The 22,779-nt window shown below is 42.6% G+C and overlaps 1 protein-coding gene across 4 annotated transcripts in view; it reads left to right on the top strand.

The window, feature by feature from the left end:
- Positions 1 to 3,561: 3,561 nt before the first annotated feature.
- Positions 3,562 to 22,779, top strand: part of LOC119160144 (uncharacterized) — a 54,584-nt gene continuing 35,366 nt past the window's right edge. Inside the window, exons 1-13 of one of the 4 annotated variants that reach the window (XM_037412854.2) lie at positions 3,562 to 3,781; positions 9,628 to 9,780; positions 10,217 to 10,305; positions 10,708 to 10,755; positions 11,178 to 11,294; positions 14,858 to 14,916; positions 15,632 to 15,787; positions 17,309 to 18,321; positions 18,415 to 18,483; positions 19,368 to 19,561; positions 20,914 to 21,004; positions 21,600 to 21,722; positions 22,500 to 22,688. In XM_037412854.2, coding sequence (XP_037268751.2) covers positions 3,722 to 3,781; positions 9,628 to 9,780; positions 10,217 to 10,305; positions 10,708 to 10,755; positions 11,178 to 11,294; positions 14,858 to 14,916; positions 15,632 to 15,787; positions 17,309 to 18,321; positions 18,415 to 18,483; positions 19,368 to 19,561; positions 20,914 to 21,004; positions 21,600 to 21,722; positions 22,500 to 22,688 — 2,361 coding nt within the window. In that variant the 5' untranslated portion in view covers positions 3,562 to 3,721. Of the gene's footprint in view, positions 3,782 to 5,028; positions 5,206 to 9,627; positions 9,781 to 10,216; positions 10,306 to 10,707; positions 10,756 to 11,177; positions 11,295 to 14,405; positions 14,678 to 14,857; positions 14,917 to 15,631; positions 15,788 to 17,308; positions 18,322 to 18,414; positions 18,484 to 19,367; positions 19,562 to 20,913; positions 21,005 to 21,599; positions 21,723 to 22,499; positions 22,689 to 22,779 lie in introns of those variants that run through there. The other 3 variants (XM_075865112.1, XM_075865114.1, XM_075865113.1) reach the window with 3 other exon arrangements.

Below are 22,779 nucleotides of genomic sequence, written 5' to 3'. Positions count from 1 at the left end.
TCTCGCTTGTCGCGCGTTCGCCACGGAGTCCGCAGCTGCCGCCTCGTCCGTTCGCCTGCATCAGCTGCCACGACCGCCGCTCGCAACACCGCGGGCTCGTCGTTTCACGCCCCATAAACCTGACGCACGCTTAACGTACGCGTCGAAACATATGTCTGTACGCGTCACCTACAAGACATTTACGCCCGCCATCGCTTCAAGTGAATCTTCCAGCGCTTATCGCAGCACCCGCGTTAGCGCCGTTCAATCCGTGACGCCACCGATGTCATGACGATAGTTATAGCGCGAGAACAAAACGATGACACAGAGACAAGAAGGACACGAAAGACACGAGCGCTCGTGCCTTTCGTGTCCTTCTTGTCTCTGTGCCACCAATGTGTTACGCTGCTGCTTCTCATCGCATCGTGGTTCCCTTCAGGGATATGGTTAAAGCTTTTGCGGGGGGTGATAGCTTAGTAGATTTACCTGTATACAAGCCAGATCTAAAGCCAGGTGATAGGCAAAACGGTGGTGTGTATGGTGGTCAGAACGTTTGCACAGGTATAGGCGTGAGTTCTAGTGGCTTCCCTGTACTGCAATGGTGCAAGTCCGCGCCTTGTCGACAATTTTCTAACAGCGCACTGTGAAGTAAAATAAAAGAATGACTAAAAAAAAAGAAAACGCACTTTTTCAGGAGAGGTCAGCTTCACAGGCCAGTGTCAAGTGCCCATTCATGCAGTTACGGACATGGACCGCGCTTGTCAGTGTCCACTCTATCTTGGTTCGTTGCGTTTTTTTTTTTTTAGGGGCGAAGCTCTTTATAGCGGCACCCGTTCGTCCCTCGTAGTCTGTAACAAGTATAACATTTTGACCTCCAAGGTGGTGCCGGTGAGAGACTTCTTCTGTGCGTTGTTGAACAATAAAAAATAGTGCTCAATGTACATGTCAATGGCTGCTAATGGGGAATGAGAGACAGGAGCATTCGGCTTTCAGTTAACGCGCAGGCTGCGATCACCATTAGCAGCCATTGGCATGTACATTGAGCACTATCTGACAAGAAAGGGTTGCTGCGTTATACTCGCTGGGTGTAACCTCCTTAGCTTTAGAAAGGTTTAGCGAGCGTTGAGCCGCAGTGCCATGAATACAATGAACTTGTATATACCATGAATGAACTCGAGGTGGTTAAAAATGGGAAGTAGATACGAAGCGCAAGCCGCAAGAAAGTAAAAGCCGAATTCTCCGCCTCTCATTTCCCATTAGCAGCCATTGGCATGTACATTGAGCACTATCTGACTGAAAAAGTTTGCTACGTCATACTCGCTGGGCGTAACCTCCTTGGTTTTCGAAAGGTTTAGCGAGCGTTCGGCCGCAGTGCCATGAATACAGTGAACTAGTATATACCATGAACTCGAGATGGTTAAAGGTGGGAAGTGGACCCGAAGCGCAAGCCGTAAGAAAGTGTGTGTGTGCCACCTCTCGTTTAGTCCTTGGAATGTCCGCTGGATGGCGGTGCTTATATATGGGGAATATATGATGAAAAGATGCGAGATGGTGGTACTTGGAGTGTTGAATAGATGGACGAACGGACACATAGACAGATGCATGGATGGACGCATGAACGGACGCAGGGGCGGCTGCATGGACGAACGCAGGGACGGACGCCCGAACAGACGCACGCACGGACGGGCTGATGGACGCATGGACGGTCACACTGACGGACGCATGGACGGACGGAAGCAAGAACGAATGGACGGACGAATTCTTCGCCCCACTTTCCATCATTCACTCCGTGGATATGCTGCCATTTTTTTTTTTTGCGCTGTTGAAATTTTCTTGGCAATGAACTCGCCCAAACACTTACGTTGATCAGTGAAGATTAGCAGGCTAGAGCAAGCTATCGCTCAGGTTGACCTCTAAACCTTTCTGTAAATAAATTTTCTCTCTCTCTGATCAGCAACGGGCCGTGCGGATGGGCGCTATTAAATATAGCGGAGCGCACGTTGCACTTCATGGAAACAGGTACATCGACCATAGAAAAAGTATATTACAAAATGGAAACCTAGAATACGCTAATATATACACAATCTAGACACTGTAAAGAGAGATGGTTGATCCCCAGAGTCTTGGCGAAAACCACCATGGGCGATCGGCCGTGGCGAGAGAGAAAAGCAAGTTGTTTTCTTTTTTTTTTTTCTCTACAGCCACCACACGTTGCAGAGAATTTCACATGCAAACCAATAATGACCACACTTTATTGACTTAATTTCCGGAAAGGTGGGTTTTCATATATATAATAATTTGTAACTGAAAACGATAAGAAAATTGGCAGCGACTTAAAAACTGATGTCATGTGTCCTTGAAATACGCCGATTTTGCATTTCTCCAGTTTTTTCCATTGGAAACCTATCAGCTCTGACCTTCCGAAATACTTGAAAAATCTACGCATCTTCACGAAGTATATTATGACGATCGAGTGGGCGAAGCTCCGAGTTTCGTGTGAGTAAGCAACCATACGTTGCCCGAGCGTTGCCCCATGTTATACAAGCTGAGTGACTAAGTGACACAAGGAGTCGACGACAAAGCTCGGTGTTGGTGCTAAGGACCATAATGTACACGTTGAAGTCGTCGGATACTATAAAGGGTTTGTGCTTGTAGGTACTTTACATTGTTTTGCCATAATTATGATTGATGTTCATTTATTGTAAATCTTTTTTTTTACTCACATACATACACGTTTCGATTATAGCAACGGTTTTCTGACAGCGGACAGTGAGAGTCGACGAGAAAACTAGGTTTTCAGGTGCATAACGTGTACGTTGAAGTCGTCGACTAGTATAAAGGGTTTGTGTTTTTATGTGTATTGGATTGTTCTGTCACAATTATGATTGGTATTAGCCTACTGCTAAACCGTTTTGTTTGTCTCTGTGTGTGTGTCACGTGCAGGTACCTCCCCGTGACACCGTGCAGGGATGTAGGCAGAAATTTCTTTTGGGGGTGGAGGTGGCACCTTTTCAAACTGAAGGGGGAGGGGCGCAGGCAGGAAAACCTACATGTTTTCTGGCCCCCGCGATATCTGAACTAACTAGCTTTAATCAAGTCACAAAAGATATCCATTTTACACATGTTTAGCCCGTGCTTCACACGAAGACAAACAAATATGCGAGTGCAAGCCTTAACACTTCATTTGATTGTACATTGACAAAAACTCCCACGTTGATCAGAATGAACCAGCTCAGTGTCATACATATATTTAATAAGAACGTGAGATACAGGCAGCAGCGGGTTACAATTAACGGACTCATTCAAAACGCCTGCAACACTCCTAATTAAAACAAACTTCCGTGCATCGTACATGCATTGCGACGACCTACGCGAAGGAAAGAGAGGGCGGTTGCGTCCGAAGTTGTGTTATTGCGCAGGCTGCGTGTCTAGATCTCCTCCATCTCTGCAGCGGAGCGCGCGTGTAGGCGGAGTTTGAGGAGGTTGGCTTGCCAAGGCTAGTGACGCGGTCTCCTTGCCCTCCCTCACTGACAGTGATCACGTGTTCAAACGCGCATTGGTTTAATCGGAAATCGGAGAGCAGCAGTGGTGTTCCAACCGTCGTTCCAACGCGTGCATGTCGTTTGACGGCAGTTGCCATAGAGTGTTACTTTAAGAAAAGGCGCCATGTTGAGTGTTTGTCTCGCGCGATAACTTTGGCGAACGCTTTCAGTTGCAGAAAATCGTGAAACTTGTGGAAACCATGGAAGCGTTTAGAAATGCCGATGGATGGATACCGAGAGTGAACGTCCAGGTTTTGAAGGTGAGTCAATCTACGTACGCTTCATTTGTGTTAAGCAAGTTAGGGTGCGATTGCGAATATGATGTGGATTAATCATTTTACGTTCCGTGTCTCAGACGCACCGCTGGCTCTCTGGCTTCTTCAGTGGTTTTCAGACCTCGGAAAAAAGCGAAACTGAACGCGTCGGTGCGGTTACTTTGATTCATTCGGATTTACACGGAAAGAATTGAAACGCTTCGATGTAAGCGTGCTGCGCTTGGAATATGATTAGGCGCAATTGCCCTGGAGTGTGTAAGCGTTTTTGAATAGCCTGCGTACAAAGAATGCTATGGGTGCTGGGACGCGAGCAGCGTTGCTGTTTTGTGTATCCGTCGCGGTCGCGCTGGCATGCGTTCCACGGAGACCACACCTCGGCTATGCATGCACGTTGCCGGCCGCGTTTTTTTTTTCTTCTTTGTAGACACACCAGCGTAAACATATGGCACGTTGATGCGATGCGAATCCAACAAGGCAGCCAGTTGAGGCGCCTGTGGGTGCCCAATCTGAGCTGTCATTTTTCGCTGTTTGTGCGATGCGTGTGCATCAAATTGTATTGTGTGCGCGGCAGGCTTTGGCATTGATTTAAAGAATAGTGTACGTGGAGCTTTGAGTTAGCGTTCGTCGCCACTGCGCGTGCGTCGTACGCTATCCTCTTGCGTACTCGAACTCTAACCCTTTGCGTTCCCGGCGCGTCTAGCCGTCACCCCCGGAAGCTTTGTCTAGCACCGCGCTGGACCATGTTGTAGTGCCAACGCCTCCTAGATTTCCCGTGCCTGCCGGATGAGCGCGAAACGCCGGTCATTTATGGCGGCGCTGCCTACGTAGAAGTAAGGATCTTTGTACTTGGCCTTTGAGATTGGCAATTTTGGCGTTTGGTCGTATGGAAAAAGTTGCTTGCTGAATGACGGCGTCACTTACGTAGGGTTAACTATAAATACGTCTACGCCTTTTGAAAACTTCTTTACGTTATATTTTTTGCATATAAGCTTCAAAAACGTAAAAACCTATGTGAAGACACCCCTACTTGAGTGGCGCCACCGCCGTAGTTCCGACGACCGCCGCTTCCCAAGTGACCGCCGATAATCCGTCAGGCACAGGAAATCTAGGAGGCGTTGGTAGTGCGTGCGCGGTGCTAGACACGTTCCCGAGTCCTGACAACCACAAAACATAGAAACAATCGCGAGAGCTCGACAACACACGACACTCGGAAAGAGACAGACGAGGACAGGCGCCTACACTCGTCTGTCTCTTTTCTGTGTGTCGCGTTTTCTTGTGCTCTCACAATGGTTCCTATGTCGAATAACCAACTCGCCCAATAGTCAACTCTTTTGAATCGCCAAACAATTACCCAGCAAGTTAAATGTGAGAGCTTCCACTGCTTTCCTTTGCGCTTCGTTGGAAAGCACGTATGCGATGTTTCGAGGCGTTAACTACGTGTAGAAAACGCTCTTTCTGCGCTGTTTCGGTTGCTGTGTTCTGCGGTGCATTTTCGATACAGGCGAAAATGCTGTAGGCCGGTGTGCTAAGATTTGGGTGCGCATTAAAAAGCTCCAGGTGGGCAATATTTCTGGAGCCCTCCACTACAACGTCTATCATAATAATATGGTGGTTTTGGGGCATTAAACCCCACATACAAATCAATCAATCAATTAGTTGTGCGGTAGTGTATTTGGACACATTTGCGCTTCACGAGTGTAGCCATAAAGGTTTTTCGTTGTGTACCTCGGTGAATGTAAGGCACTTTCACCGTGTCTGTCTGCCTATGCAGTCTCGAAGCCCTGGTGCTCCCGTGGTCGTTTCAGTAACTTGGCATTATCAAAGCATGATATCAAAATTTGTATGTGGCATAAAATGAGTGCATAACAAAAGTGGTAAGTCAAAGAAGTAATATTGTTATAATGCACTAACTGTGACTGGCACGGTGGCATTATATCATGCCAATCCTTCATGACTCATCGTTTAAGATTTACAAATGCACATATGCCTTGCAGATTCTTGTATATGTAACGATAAAATGAAATGTCTGCCAACACATAGCTTAATGACAGCATCACGTCATTTATGTCACATCACAAACGGCATGTACATTGTCATTTTTCTCACTGCATATTTTTCACTACATATTTTTCACTGCAATGACCCTATACTTGTCATCATAATATTTATTGATGAGCATGAGTAATTTAACATGAATGACATGACAAGCTTTCATGACATCAATTGCTCAAATGGCATTATTACGGCATGGTAATTCTTTTAATTAAGCTGCTAAAGCATGGGCAGAAAGTTTTCACATTCCCGTAGTGGGTGAGGCGGCACCCAGCTTGTCTTCCAAATCTCTCTCTCTCTCTCTGTCTGTCTATATATATATATATATATATATATATATATGCATAAATCCCGAACTCACTTTGCACAAGATCCGCATAAAATAAATGGCGCCATTTTCATTATCCTGTGACTTCGTTTTCAATGCACTCGTGACACCAGACTCCATACTTCTCACTGCCCCATGATCCGAAGTTTAAAAGCGTGAAAGGAAAAGGAGTGGGCATGAACAGTTTGTGTGAAATAGCTGCAAGACAGTGTGACCAACTGTTGATTGGGAATGATTGAGGGTCTAAGCCAAGCTCCTAAAAATATCCCAGGCCAGTGCCAGAGGGCCCTGTGCCCCCTTGGTGTTGGCCTGAGATATTTTTTCTAGGAAAAATAATGCGTAGGCCCTCCATGAAGCAGCCTGGAGTGGGCCCGAGCCCCTCCGCTCACCGTCGTCGCCATCATCATTATCATCATCAGCCTGAGTGTCCACTGAAGGACAAAGGCCTCTCCCATTTTCCGCCAGTTAATGCGGTCCTGTGCTTGCTGCTGCCAATTTATACCCGCAAACTTCTCAATATCATCTGCCCACCTAATTTTCTGTCTCCCCCTAACTAACTCTCTTGCCTTCTCTGGAAATCCAGTTAGTTACCCTAATGACCAGCAGTTGTCCTGTATATGCACTACATGCCTGGCCCATGTCCATTTCCTCTTCTTGATTTCAACTATTATATTCTTAACCCCCGTTTGTTCCCTAATCCACTCTGCTCTCTTCTTGTCTCCTAAGGCTACACCTACCATTTTTCTTTCCATTGCTCACTAGGTCGTCCTCAATTTAAGCTGAACCCCCTTTGCAAGTGTCCAGGTTTCTGCTCCATAGCTAAGTAGCGGCAAGATACAGTTGTTATATACCTTCCTCTTGAGAGATAGTGGCAATATACCTGTCATAGTGATTGCCAAATGTGCTCCACCCCATTCTTATTCTTCTAGTTACTTCAATCTCGTGGTTCGGCTCCGCGGTTATTACCTGCCCTAAGTAGGCATAGTCTTTTACAACTTGAAGTGCACTATTACCTATCTCGAAGCGCTGCTCTTTTCCGAGGTTGTTGTACATTACTTTCGTTTTCTGCAGATTAATTTTAAGACCCACCTTTCTGCTCTCTTTGTCTAACTCCGTAATCATGAGTTGCAATTCGTCCCCTGAGTTACTCAGCATTGCAATGTCGTCGGCGAAGCGCAGGTTACTAAGGTACTCTTCATTAACTCTTATCCCTAACTGTTCCCATTCTAGGCTTCTGAAAACCTCCTGTAAACACGCGGTAAATATCATTGGGGAGATTGTGTCCCCCTGCCTTACACCCTTCTTGATTAGTATTCTGTGGCTTTCTTTATGAAGCACTAAGGTAGCAGTTGATCCCCTGTAGATTTCTTCCAGCATGTTTATATATACTTCATCGACGCCCTGATTCCGCAGTGTCTGCATGACTGCTGATATTTATACTGAATCAAATGCCTTCTCGTAATCTAGGAAGGCTATGTATAACGGTTGGCTATATTCTGAGCATTTTTCTATTATCTGATTGATAGTATAAATGTGGTCGATTGTTCAGTAGCCTGTTCGAAATCCTGCTTCTTCCTTTGGTTGATTTAATTCTAATGTTTTCTTAACTCTGTTAGCAATTACCTTTGTAAATAGCTTGTATACTACGAAGAGCTAGCTGATCGGCCTGTAATTCTTTAAGTCCTTGTCATCTCCTTTCTTATGTATTAAGATGATGTTAGCATTCCTCCAAGACTCTGGCACTCTTCCCGTCAGGAGACACCTCATAAACAGGGTGGCTAGTTTTTCTAACACTATCTGTCCTCCATCTTTCAGCAGATCTGATGTTACCTGATCCTCACCAGCAGCTTTGCCTATTTGCATGCTCTCCAAGGCTTTCCTGACTTCTTCTATCATTACTGGTGGGGTGTCATCTGGGTTGCTGCTAGTTTTTATGGTATTAAGGTCGTGGTTGTCCCGGCTACTGTACAGATCTCTGTAAAACTCCGCCGCTATTTTAACTATCCTATCCATATTGGTAGTTATTTTGCCTTCCTTGTCCCTTAGTGCATACATCTGATTTGTCCCTATCCCAAGTTTCCTCTTCACTGCTTTGACACTTCCTCCGTTTTTTAAGCGTGTTCAATTTTCTCCATGTTATACCTTCCTACATCGGATACCTTACGCTTATTAATCAACTTCGAAAGCTCTAGCAGCTCTATTTTGTCTGTTGTACTTGAGACTTTCATGCTTTGACACCTCTTAATGAGATTCTTTGTTTCCTGGGAAAGCTTGCCAGTGTCCTGTCGAACTACCCTGCCTCCAACTTTCACTGCACACTTTGTAATGATACTCGTCAAATTATCATTAATTGTATCTTTGCTAAGGTTGGTTTCCTCAATAAGAGTTGAGTACATGTTCTGAAGCGAGACTCTGAATTCCTGATCTTTCCCTCTCAGTGCTGGCTCATTGATTGGCTTCTTGTGTATCAGTTTCTGTCGTTCCTTCTTCAAGTCTAGGCAAATTCGAGACTGTACCATTCTATGGTCACTGCATTGTACCCTGCTAACCATGTCCACACCCTGCACGATGCCTGGGTGTGCACTCATTATAAAGTCCATTTTGTTCTTATTTTTGCCATTAGGGCTCCTCCATGTCCACTTACGGTTTCCTCGTTTTCGGTAGAAGGTATTCAGAATCCATAAATTATTGCGTTCTGAAAATTCTACAAGTAGTTCTCCTCTGGCATTTCTAGTACCGATTCCATAATCTCCTACTGCCTAGTCCCCACCCTGCCTTTTCCCTACCTTTGCATTAAAGTCTCCCATCAGTATAGTATACTGTGTTTTTACCTTACTCATTGCCGATTCCACGTCTTCATAGAAGCTTTCAACTGAAGCGTCATTATGGCTGGATTAACTCGGTCCTGTGCTTGCTGCTGCCAATTTATACCCGCAAACTTCTTAATCTCATCTGCCCACCTAACCTTCTGTCTCCCCCTAACTTTCTTGCCTTCTCTGGGAATCCAGTTAGTACTGGATTCTGGAAATCCAAACTTTCCGCCTATATGTTAACACATCCATAGCATACTGTGAATAACTGGTAATGATTTATAAATGACATGTTTGCATGTTACACATGATGTGAAGATGTGTAATGTGCATCATGTGTGGCATATAAGCATAAATGCATTGCATAAAAGAAATGACCCGATTTGTCATCACAGCTTATGTTATTGATGTATCACATGACACAAATGATTGACATGCATCACAAGCAAATCTCTGAATACATGCATAGAAAGTCGTAAAGGTGACCTACACATGTGCTATGTAGGTGGCCTAATTATACCTAATCATTACTTGGCCAAATCAATTGATGTTCGATATAAGATTCAGGCGTAATTCTTGGCAGATTATTGGGATCTCTGGAGAAACACTCTGTGAAGTATCAATGCATCTCCTATATGCAGGTGACCTCACCAACATGTTTCTTCATAAGGGAAGCTACAGGTCTTCAGATGTCTCAGAGCACAAGAGACTTTGTCGGTATGGAAGCAAATATGGAACAGTACTTGAGAAAGCAGGAACCACTGAGCAGCACTCGGGCACCTGACATTGGATGTGTAAGTATAGCTGTACTGTCATTACAAATGTATCGAAATGTATATAAAATGTATAAATGGAACAGTGTGCTTGTTGATTTAGTAAGTTTGCTCAGGACAGCTTGGTTCAATATGACAGCTATAGATACAGTAGGCAGAGCAACATCTTGACAAAAGATAGTGACTTCTAGTGACGGGAAGCACCCATGTGGATAGATGCTGTCAGTAACTGCTGATGTCAAGATCATGTCCAGTAACACATGCACTCAACCATAAGTGTGAATACATGCGTTTATCAGTAAATGCACCACACTAGTAGTGTGAATAATGCTCATTATACTTTTGTTAAAATGCATAGGCATCACAAAGAAATTTCTTAGTGAAAGCTGATTAAGTTATTTTCTGAAAATATTTTCAAGAATGCATTTATTTGATTAGTGCTATTCCTTTTGCTCAGGTTGTTCTGTTCAAGAAACAGACAGGCACAGAATTACAACGCGCACGTGTTGACAAGATCATTGACTTGCCAGGCAGCTACCAAGTAGAGTGAGTACTTGCGTTTTCGGGGTATTTCAGCATTCTTAGGAGGTGAAGAAAATTATCTTTACTTTAGAGCCTGCTCTTTACAGAGAAAGTTTGTCGGTGCACTTGCTACTTGATTTTTTTTACATTTATGAATAGGTTCAGCTCTTAATGGACAGCTGTAGCAGCGCTAGAGGGAAGCAAGCTTGAAGAATCCTGCAGTCGTTAAATATATGAAGTATTTTTGTGTGCACATACGAAGGAAATGTCAAAGTGGAAATATTTTATTTGCTAATTCTGTTTCAACATATAGATATTTTTTAAACACCTTTTATACTGTGCATTCAAAACCACTTCAGTTAAACTGACAGCTTACCATAATTACTGTCATTTGAATTCCTGTTCACTGAATAATTTTTTTTCCAGGGTCACCTTGGTTGACTATGGGCAAACACTCCTGGTAGACAGAAAACAGTACGCATCATTTTTCTTACAAAAATTTTTATAAAACTAACTTTCAGGGATGCAATTATGCTATGGTCACTTCTTTTTTTTTATGCATACTAGGTAATTTTAGAAAGGTAGATCGAACATCGGGAATATGTGTCGCATGAAGGATGATACCGCTAAAATTGTCCCGACTGGCTCCCTGAGACATGGTATAACCACAGCTGTCCTTCAGGACCACCAATGTCTGAAAGGAAAAGGATAATTCTGAATTTGACAGCAAGTAAAAACTGGGAGGTTGTTAGAATATGTAGTGCTCAACAAGTCACAGATACATCCAACAGCTGTAAAATATGCCACATATATGTATATGCATCACATTAAGCATATATTTTAGCACATTATTATGCCAGTTTTGCACATAATTCCTTGAGTACATTTTGTTGCAGGTTGCACAAAGCATCCCGTAAGATTCTCAAGGTGCCTTTTCAGTGTATTAAGTTTTCATTGCTTGGACTGAGGCCACTGCATTGTGCTACCAGTGAGGCAAGAACAAGCGTAGAGCAGTAAGTGTATCCATTTTCGTTACTAACTAAGCTTGTCACTGGCTACAGCATCTGTGTTTGGACAATTTATTGCTGTGTTTGTATAGTAGTCATGCATATATAATAGTCACACATATTTAGTCATGCAAGTATTAATTCATATTGTTTGCAAAGCTAGAAACTACTTGTTGTTCTTCTGTTTTGCCAAAGCTGATGATTCTGGAGTGACTAATGAAATCCACTACTTCGTGCACTTCAGGTAACCATGACCATGAGTTGTTGCTTAAAAAAGAGTGGGGTGGGGTGGATGGGGGAATACCTTTTTGAGAATTGTAATTTGGGATTTGTAAAAAACAACTTTAATTTCATCTCTTGAGCAACGTATAGAAACACTCGTCAGCAGCCATATTTAAGCCAAGATTGACCAACAACAGTCAATGTCAGCCATCCTTGAGCCTACACGAGCAGAAATTATCCATTGTTCAGCCAGTATTAGGCAACTATAAGCTATAGCTAAGCCAACTCTATTCTGCATGTCACTACTGTAATCGTCTGCTTTCTTTTGGTGCTAACAGTATGCTACTTGTTTGTGAGAACTTGCGATTACTTGCAGTGGCAACTATGCTGTCCAGCTTTCTTACATTGCTGACTGTAGGATATGGTAGGTTGTTGCGCTTATCGTAGGATGTGTATACTTGCTTGTTGTGGAGATCGTATAGTACAGTACATATATGGGGATTTGTTGCTGCAGGTATGCTCACCCGCTTTCTTCTCGCACTAACTGTGCAATAATTTGCTTGTGGTAGGTAACCAGGGTAGCCTACATTCTCCACCAACTGTCACCACTTACATGCATGTGCATACACTTTTTCTTGGAGACCTAGCCAAAGAATCTTTATGAATTAATTGCTTGTGGGAAGTTGAGTTGCCACAGCGTTATTATGACAAGCACCGTCCCAGACCATTTTCATCTTGTTACCTAGTAATATAGCAGAGCAAGTGTGAGAAAGTCATTTCTTATAGACTTCCAGTGACATGATTGTCTAAAAGTTATTCACCTATGCTCTGTATGAAGTCATGCCTATCTGGAGCAATTTACAGAATAATCTACACATGACATTGACTGCAAAATTTTTGTACTCAGTAAATTCTATGGTGTTCTCCTTAGTAAAAAAAAAAATTGTAAATTCTGAGGCAGCCTTCTTTTACCAAGTCTGATGTGCAATGTGATACTGCGAAGCTAGGTGAAACTTTGCAGCACCTTGAAAGCTGTTTTCTTCCCTCTAAGAAGGTTAGTGTGGAGAAGCTTCCTTGTGTGTTCCCCATTGTCCATAAGGAAGATGTTTTTACAATGCAAGAGAAATAATTCAGGGTGGACACTCCGCCTCACTACACGCCCAGATAATGTCCGCTGCTTTCAGCCCCTGCAGGCCACCACGTTACAACTCCACTCATGCGACTTTGCCAGGTGATTGTACTATAGATGATAAGCTGCGCATGTAGCATCCGTAAGAGTGGTGCCTATGGGAGGACGCACTGAAGCCACTGCATCGTTCGCCGCACAAAGCTTTTCTAACTAAAGCATTTCTAGCTTTGGTTACTAGTGTGCACGATGCTTAAAAAATAAAAGGCGAAAAAAAACAAAGAAAAACGTGCGTCTGCCTTGTCACGCTTGCTCCCTTTAGGCCGCTAATACATTAAGGGACCTTATTAGGCCCACACGTCACAACGCCCCTTCACTGTAGGGCCACTGTACTGGGGCTGGTGCATGTACTAAAGCCAAACATTATCTGAATGCAATGTCCATTGAGGGAAGCGAAGAGTGTCCACACCTAAATTATTTTTCTTACACCATGCTTTCACGTAAGCTCTTTCACAAGAAATATTGCATGCAAGAGCCCACTCTTGCAATTTTCTTAGTTTTATATTTGAGGCAGTGTTAACTGCCAGTATCTTGGTAATATCAGTGTTCATCAAGTAGTGGGTCATCATGGTAACTATGAAAATTTTCACGGATAAATTAAAAAAAATTATAATATATATTGTGAACGTTGTCATTATGAACATGTTGTGTACATCAGAGCTTCAGCATTCTGAGGTGCTTGTTAGTTGCCAAAATGCTGCTTCTGCTGAGCAGTAGCAGTTGTCTTGCACACTTCACTGTGCCATTATCTGCCAGTCTATTATGAGAAGGTCATCTGAGGAGTTTGGGTTTGCTATTGCATTCTGTGCTATGTCCCTTAACTAAAGCTGTTTTTTTCAAAGGGCGAAACTTTTTAAAGCGTAGGCAAGTCCTGCGCTGTAGTAGCCACCGCTAGTACTCAGATTGTTCACTAGATGGTGCTGCATTGCTTGCTTCATTATTTGAGGGCAGGGAAGCTAGCAGCAAGATAAAATTTGAGAATCGATTGAGAGAAATGGGGAAGGAGCGTTGGGCTAGGAAGGTATTCAGCTACTTGTACATGAAGAATGTCGATACAAAATGGAGGAAGCGAACCAGAAAATTGACTGTTAAATACTTAGAAAACAGCAGGGGGCCAAACCAAAAAGAATTATCGGTTAAGAAGAAGGTGAAAGAAGCTGAGACCGATATGTGGAGAATTGGCATGATTAAGAAGTCCGCACTAGAGATCTATCAAACTTTTAAGCAGGAAATTGCCAAAGAAAGGATCTATGATAATACTCGGGGTAGTTCTCTACTGTTTGAGGCCAGGACGGGAGTATTGCGAACCAAGACATATCGGGCCAAATACGAAGGAGTAGACATGGTATGCAGTGCGTGTGGAGAGGAAGAGGAAACTGCCGAACACTTGATAATGGTTTGTAAAGAGCTTCACCCTATAGTTCAGCATGATGACGCAGAGTTCTTCAAAGCACTGGGGTTTAGGGACAGGGAGGGCAAAATAGACCTTAAGCGGGTAGAATTAACTAGAAGGAGGTTATCTTATTGGTGGCTAAAGTCAAGGCACGAGTGAAAATTAAACCCTTCACTGCAAAGTACGAATCCTCAACCTCACTATTTAATGGAAAAATATATATATAAATCTAGTTTTTGGTTCATTAAGTATTACGGCTTGGTGGCGCTAGCCACCGCCCGATCTAAAGGGCACAGCCATATCCATCCATCCATTCCGATGCATGCTCATGTGATAGGAGACCCCATTCGCTTGTGTCTTGAAATGCGTTCACTCTTGACGTGCTTCCTCTTTCACTGGCAGTCTGTGTGCTTCGAGTATGAGTGACAAAGACGAGGCGGCAGAGCAGAGGGCTCGGAAAACGGCCGCAGCGCATCCTCGCCGTCTTTACATGATGATCAACTGGGCAAGATTTATGGAGCATTCACAGTTTACCGATGTACCTCCGGAGCTTTGCCCACTCATCATCATACACTCCGTGGATATGTTGTGATTTTTTTTTTTTCATTTGCTTCTCAGTTGTGTAGACTTAAATTTGCTTTTCTTGACGTTTGAGACACATTTTTTTCGGTCATCGGCACTGTTTTTATGGTCCTACAGTTGTGTGTGTGCTTACAACTGGAGGCCCTACAATCAAATTTATCCCACACTTCTTGCTTCTTTTTAAAGTGTGCCAAAGGACTCCTGGGATGATGCCGCCACTGAATACGTGAAGACAGCTATAGAGTGTAAGTTTGACCATCATAAATATGTGGTAGGACAACAGAGCTGCGGCCCTTCCTTTTTTACAACAGAGTGAAAACAGCTGAATTTCATGGCAGTTATAGTTTAAAATTGATACCAAATGCCATGGCAGCTGTAGACTCACGTAAATATACTTATTTTTGTTTCTTTGGTGATCTGGCGAGCTTTTACTCTCAAAACCTGTACAGATTGAAAACTAGCTGCCTTATTGGTGATTGATGCCACTGCTGCTTTGGCTGGTGTCATGCCGCAAGGATATTGTGTGGTGTAGTGGGTTATTTCCTAGGCAGCCTTACACTCTAGCATGCCAAAGGGGGTTAGTGCTATAGCTTTTTACCTATTTTCTCGCTTTATGTGCCTACAATCACACATAGACAAACGTTTGTCAGCATCAGTCTCTTTTCTGCCTGCATAAATGGAAGATTAGCTGAATAATTGCGGTATAAAGCATTAGTGGTGGTCACTGTGGTACATAGAGGGTTCTGGAAAGAGAACTTGTAGTGATAAATTTTGTTGAAGAAAACAGAGGAAAAAAAAGTACTTGCCACCAGCCACTGACTTATGATTGAAAAGATTTATTTAGTGTGTTATGGTACTGTCTACTTTTCTGTGTTTTGTGTCCTAAGCGATACCATGAATTACAATATGTAGCTTTGCAAGCAAGTTCCTTGATGACAGATGGGTGTCTTTCATTTTTAGCGGCGAATTCAGTGCAAGTCGAAGTGCTGGGACAAACTGTCTCGGGTGGTCTTTACGGGAAGCTTCACATAGAATGCAAGAAGAAGGTCATATCTCTGGATGAAGAGCTCGTCAGTCTGAACTATGCCTTCTTGGACTCTGATGCTGGCAGTGAGGGTATGTGAAGTGCCACAAAGCATTTGATTCTTAGAATAGGCTGCTTTGTTCCATACTGTTGCAGCTGAAGAGACTGTGCAGTGGCCCTACCCTTAACTTTCTTTTTTTGAACTTTTCCCTCTCATTGATAAATGTGGTCTTCATGAATTTTTGCACCAAGATGACCCATGATGGCTATACATGTCATCAATAAAATTAGGTTTACATAAAACCGATTGCAACTATACTTGTCATGGTTGTGTTTCTTGACACTGGGTGGGTATATTTGTCCATGATGTGGCAGTTGTGTCTCAGCTTTCATTTTATTGCCATATATCACTGTACTTCTATGCAGTGCAGCCATGTTGAAGTTATTTTTTATGCAGTTAGTGAAATAAAGGAACTTCAAATTGAAGGAACGGTTTCATTTTATTTATAAAATGAGAACTATACAAATTGAGCAATAACATTTTCTGGCAGATTTGGTACAACATTCTTTTCTCACAGCTGGGAAAGGGTTGAAGTGGGCCTGCAACACTTTTTCAAGTTATCATAAGCTCAGCTCTGTTGCCTGGTGAATCTCATGTTGACAAAACTGTTTTAATCTCTGATGTATTAGTGGTGTTATTATGCGAAATATGAGCTTCCCTCTTCTTTTGTTGCCTCTGTACCAGGGACGTAGGCAGAAATTTTTTTCTAGGAGGAGGGCGCACCTTTTTTTATCATAAGTGTGGGCAGGGCAGGTACTATATGACCATTTTGCCCCTTATATGCTATGGCGAAAAAAATTTTTTTGAGAGGTATTGGGGGCACGGGCCTAGTGCGCCATCCCTGGCTATGCCCCTGGACGGTAGTGCATCAGCACACGAAATTTTCAGCTGACTTAAATGCAAAACCATAAGTTCCATGCTGTGTTCATTGTAATGATATTTGGACCACATATTCACAGGAGCCTACACTGATGTTTGGAAGTGCTTTCTCACTATGTTCAAAATGTGTTGCTTTATACCTTTAAAGCAATTGTAATAATTTGTTCCTTTTAGTTTACATAGCGCTAGTGTGTGCCCTATGATCAAAGGCTACTGTGATCTGATAGTGTTATAATTGAGTAAACAAAACACGTGTTACCTACAGATGGAAAAAGATTTAAAAAAATGATAGTGTGGTTGTGCTAACTGGGCAGTGATTGTTGGCTGTGATTGGGCTGAGAAGTTAAAAATGAGAGGAATACTTGAAAGGGAAAGCAAGGAAAATTTGTTATTGCCTAGAATAGCTGCACAGCTTCCACACGATACACAAATATTAATTTATTACTCTCACTACTTACCAAATCTTGTAATAACACCAATTCTGACCATTAAAACATTGACAATTATGTACAATTTTTGTTGCTCGTAGTTAATTCAAATTTTTCAAAGTTGAAAAATACTTTTCTTATTTGAGAGGGGTGCAAGAAAGCCTGAACCAATTACTATTGCACACCACAAAATTACACTTGTTTTTGTTTTTTATTCACTTGCTTTTCTCTCTTTCCTTTTAAAGAGATTTTATTGGAGGATCACAAGTCCTTGCTTGGAACCAGCACAGATGAACAGTATATGACACACAAGGCAGTTGTCAGTATCACTACCAAGAGTTCTAGCGACAGGAAAAATCATCATCAGAAGAAAACCTCAGCTGCACTGCCAAAAGTGCATGATGTACAGGTTTCTTCATCAAGCACTGAAGCCAATCCGCCATCTAAAGAACCACCACCAGCCTCCACAAGCACAAAGGCTGCAAGCTGTCTTTCAGAAGCGCCATGTGCATTGGCCAGCTTGTGCGAGAAGCCCAATATCGTGAATAGCATGAATGTCAATGCTGAGAAACGAGATGTCCTTGTGCTCGCACAGAGTCATGAGGTTGAATCTTGTGCTTCTACTCTGGCCATTGCTCTAAAAGAAGGAGCTGAACAAGGTACTGACACATGGGAAACTGTGAGTTTGACTAGTGAGGGGCAGCAAGGAAGTAGCATTGAATGCCATTCTAGTAAGGAGGAGGATATGCCTGGCATCGTGGCAGAGGAACGTAAACAAAAACCTTTGAAACAACTTGCAACAGCACCTGTTCCAAACAAGGTATCGCCACCCGAGCTTCATGCAACCGAGTTGAAGGGCTTTGGAAATGGCACTGACAAGGCTCATAATTTGCCAGCGTACCCTTCTGCAAGGTCCAGCGTTGTACTTTTGCAAGCTACACTGCCACCTAGCACGATAATGACTCGAGCGCAGTCATCAAAGCCAGTCAACACGCAGGACAAAAAGCCAGTGCAAGGTCGACAACATGAGTTCTCATCACAGTGCATGAGTGCAGGTCGAAACCGCTTGCAAACATCGAGAAAGACTCTGAAGCTCTGGGATGTGCTAAAAAAAAGAGGCAGTGCACTGAGCGAGGCACATTTACAAAACCTCAGAAGTACATTCAAGAAACCTCAAGTTACTGATAAACTGACAAGTCATGTCAAGCCTGATGAAACAACAGAAAAAACTGCATCTTGTGAAAAAGATGAGGCCCTGGTAAGAACCTTTTCCACTTACTCATTGTGCACTGAACTAACTGAGTAGGGAAGTTAGAACAACTTGTCCTCTGATAATTTTGTTTGTTTGCAGACTCCTACCAGTAATGTAAATCCCTCAACAACGGAACCTCCTTCATGTGTGAATAGCGCCAAAAGTCAGGTGAGCTAAGCAGTTATGGGATATGCGCCAATCCTACAATCCCTCCTTGTGCAGATGAAGCATTTGAATGAAATGTAAACCTCTTGTCATTGAAAGATGTCTGCTTGTGTCAGGCTCTGCAAATATGTGTAACACAATTGGGAAGAGGAATGATTGGTTCTGCAGGGGTGGCAAAATGGTAGAGTGTTAGAATCAAATTCGAAAAAGTACTATCTAATTTAATTTTGAGTGCTGCTGGGAAGCGTGCAATTTTTCTAATGGGTAGAACGACACATCCTCCACTTTTTGATGGTGTATGGGGGCTGATCTCAAAACATACCCCATGAATATCTTCAAAGGTCTGTGTGCACCTTGGCCCACCATTCTTGGTGATATATTCGTGCATGTGCAGCCATTGTGGAAGGCAGAGAATTGCTTTTTCTGCGTACCTAATGGTAAATACAAGCACGCTTCAATCTAAGGGCTAGGCAAAAGGAAGTTTCAAGTCGTTTGGGAGAACATTGCACCTGTGGGAAATTGGGGGACTAGCTAATGGACCTGAAAATAAAGGCCACCATCTAATAAAGGTCACCATCATAAATAGATATTTTTTTTGTATTAGCACCAATTCTAATGAGATAACATTTTTAGAATAAAATGGCGTGAAACCTGGTCACCATACTTAGTGTGTGATCGAGGCACTAACTACTAATTATGATAGACGCTAGTACATAAAACACTCACAACGAGTGTTGAGACGGTTATACCTAGTATTCTTTTTTTTATCAGAAACAGCACTTTTTTTAGGAAGACAAAAAAAAACTTGCATCTAGCTTGGCGCCTGTTGTCACCAAACATAGGGCAAATATAAAACGCTTATGTATTTTGGGTGTTTCGTACTTCAGCCTACTTCTGAAAAAACTGCAAGCAACAAAACTGCTGATGAGTCCATAGACTACAGTGACTTCATGAGTCCATGCCACATAGTTGAAGAGATTGTGGATCCAGATGTTGAGGAAGCAAAGTGGAACCTCAAATTTGATACTGAAGTGGCAGACCTTGCAGCCATTAACGTGTGCCAAGCACCCGAAGACTTCCGGTAAGCGTGATGCTCTGCTGGCCTTGTTTTTAATTCAGACTTGTTTCTCTATGTAGTCCTGTGCTGAACTTATATATGGCCAGGCCCGGGTGCAATTTAGCTGTACTCAGTGCCATGTTGGGCTTGTGTTCTCATAAGACTACTTCTGACTGCAGTGCTAGTTTTTTAAGCATTCGATGATTGGTTAAAGGAACACTATAGGCGAAAATCAAGCTGATGTTGATTGCTGAAATAATAGCAGTCCCAAAACCTCGTAGTGCTACTTTTGTGCAAAGGAAGTGCTTATTTTAAAATACAATTATGTTTTAGTGGTTTTCATCGTGTTAGCAAGCTTCAAATTACCCACTTCAAATCCGGAAACTTTCACGTCACTGTTGTCGTGCTCAACTTTGCCCGGCTTACTGAGAGGTCACCAACACTAGTAGCTGCAGAGTGAAAGTAGCGGGAGCCACAGCAGCAACAACAGCCATTGAACAATTTCCTGCCATGGCCTCCGAGATAGCAGGTGTGCGTGGTTCAACTGGGCCCCTTTAGATGGCACGACCTCTCCAGTTTAATTAGGGGAATATTTAACTTTTGAACCACTTGCACCGTTCCCCATAGTAACGTTCGGCAGTTCATTTTTCCATGAATCAAACAGAAACGAACAAGCAGCATTTTATTATGTCTCTTGATGAACGGAACATTTTTTATTCAGTGCAGCTAATATGCTTACTAGTGATTAATTGTAGGCAGTAATGTTATTGGTATCATTTTCGAATGTCCTACTTGTGGTGCATGTGTTCTCGTGCATTTACTTTAATTTCTCGGTAAGTAGGGCAGTGCTGTTGATAATATTGTCATTTTAGACATTGTCAAACATTGAGCTTTCACTCTGACATAATTTTTTACTTTCCTTTAGTGTCCCTTTAGGCAAAGAAAGTTATTGCAATAAGATAAATTTATAGATATGACTATCTTGTTGCCAAAATGCACTCCCGTGCTGCGAAGCACGATGCTGAATGCTGTTCTAGTAAAAATATTATCGAGAGTGATGAGCAAAAAATACAGTCCACGAGCTTGATTTTGCAGCTCTGCATACACAACAGAGCCATTTGTTTGCATTATGCATTATATGACCTTGCCGCAGTGATAATTTCTTTTTTTTTCTTTCTTTCCTTTTCTCCTTCTGTTATTGCCAGGTAGCTGGCCGTCTCAGGCTTCCTATAGCCAACTTCTTAATCTTTTCGTCTTTTTTTTTCTTGTTCTTTTTTTTGAGCAAATAATGCAAGAGAAATGAAATTTTATTAAGAATGTTTAACTTGTTTGCTCAGAATGTTGTTATTCTCTGCCATTTGTTGGACTTGCGATAGGCACCATGACTTCCAAAGCTTCAGTGAAGTACCACAGGAACTGGATCCCTATGCAGAGTTTGAGGATGCTCCATACTTTAGTGCCGATTTTGTAAGTGCATATCTTTGTTCATAGAACGCATGGGGAAGTGAAGCTCTGTTCTCTACCTCTTCAAGCTGTGGAAGGGGGAAGATTCTGCAGCACTTTCTTTTCGTTGCGTAAATCTCCAAAGTCAAGATGACTGTGCAGCATGACTGCACTCGGTGGAGCACAGCAGTAGTTTTTTTTTTTGTAGTACTTTGAGCTAAAACAAGAGTAGGCAGAAAAATGTTTATCACTTCCATTTCTATTTAAAAAAAAAAAGGAAAGAAGAGGTGCTTTATTTGTTTCAGCTGCAAGTTCACTGCAGTAAATAGTGCTTGCTAATCTTGCTTGCCACATTTTTTTTTCTAAGAGATAAATTTATGTTACCTGCCTTTTACTTTCGTATCAGCATTCACCGTGCGTGATAAACACTTTTATAGCCAGGCAACACTAGCGGACTTGTTCACAGATAAATACATGTAAGTGCATGTTTAGTTCAAACTGTACTTTTAAAGCTCTTCTCCTTCTTGTACACATGAGTGTTCTAATCTTTCATGTTAAATGCAATGAGCAGTGGTGAGTTGTGTACTGGCTTTCTCTTTTTGCCTCTCATTATTAACAGGATTCCTGCAAGCTACCAGCCCAGCTTGCAAACTCTAAGGCTCGGGCCGTTTGCCATGGAAGCATAGCGCCTCAGCCCATTACACACTTGGATAAGACATGCTTCGATGCTTCTCTAAAGGAGGTGAGAACATTTTAACTAAATCTGTGTAATTGATTTTATAAATGCACCCATTCATCGCAGTCCTTTCACTCACTTTGAAGGTTAAGAAACATGAGATAGTGTGGAATTTTGATGAGTATAGCAAAGGAGAGCTTTGCCGAGAATGTTGCATAAAAGGCTATTGTTTGATCTTTTTATGTGAGTTTTGATATTTTTCATGTGAAAGCTTTGACTTTTTAAAACACCTTTTTTTACTGCTTATTTTTGGTAAAACACCTCCCAACCATGAGAATTACACGGGGAGGGAGGAGGGCTTATGGCACACCCCCTTGGCTACAGGCCTGATGCCTTTTTTATTCAGACTTATTGAGCTAGTTTACTTGCACTCACAGAGAAGGAATAATCACGAAAAGACTGTGATAAGAAGGTGACATGACAAGCTTTTGTGACAAAATGACACACACAAGAACATGATTCTACCTGTTTTATTATACTCCTGTGTCATATGTATGCTGTAGTTATCGCACACTTCTGGAAATATAAGTAGTTGTAAGGCAGTTCATCTGCCTGTCACCTTCTCATCCCTGTCTTTTTTGCACCGTTTTTTTTTTTTATTTTGTGAATACACCTCTTCCTTTCTCACAGTTATGCATCACTTCTGAATAGTTCTTTTCTTTGTATTAAATGGTGTTTCTGCAACTGTATCAGATTCTTATACTTTTTTATGTGGGTAGAGGTGGGAAGAGACACCCTCGTTCATTCTTACAGCTCCACTGTTTTGTGTTCCTTTTTGTCTAGCGCTTGCGTTCCCTGGGGTTCCGCCGCCCATCGTGCATTCAGTCAGTGGTCTGGCCAGCAGTTTCAACAGGCAGAAATGTGGTGGCAGTGGCCACACCGCACACAGGCAAGACACTTGCCTACCTGATACCACTGGTGTCAAGAATGCTTACGGAGATCGACTACCATCAACTGCCTACAGGCTGTGGTGTGAGTACAGTTACTCTGAAAATATGCATCTCTGTAATTATGGTTTGTTCACCTTTTGAAAGGGGAGAGCTTCATTAATCAGCACCACATA

The sequence above is a fragment of the Rhipicephalus microplus genome, chromosome 1, assembly GCF_043290135.1.
Source record: "Rhipicephalus microplus isolate Deutch F79 chromosome 1, USDA_Rmic, whole genome shotgun sequence".
Taxonomy (NCBI): Eukaryota; Metazoa; Arthropoda; class Arachnida; order Ixodida; family Ixodidae; genus Rhipicephalus; species Rhipicephalus microplus.
Note: the sequence above shows the minus strand (reverse complement) of the source record. Positions and strands in the feature narration are given on the sequence as shown.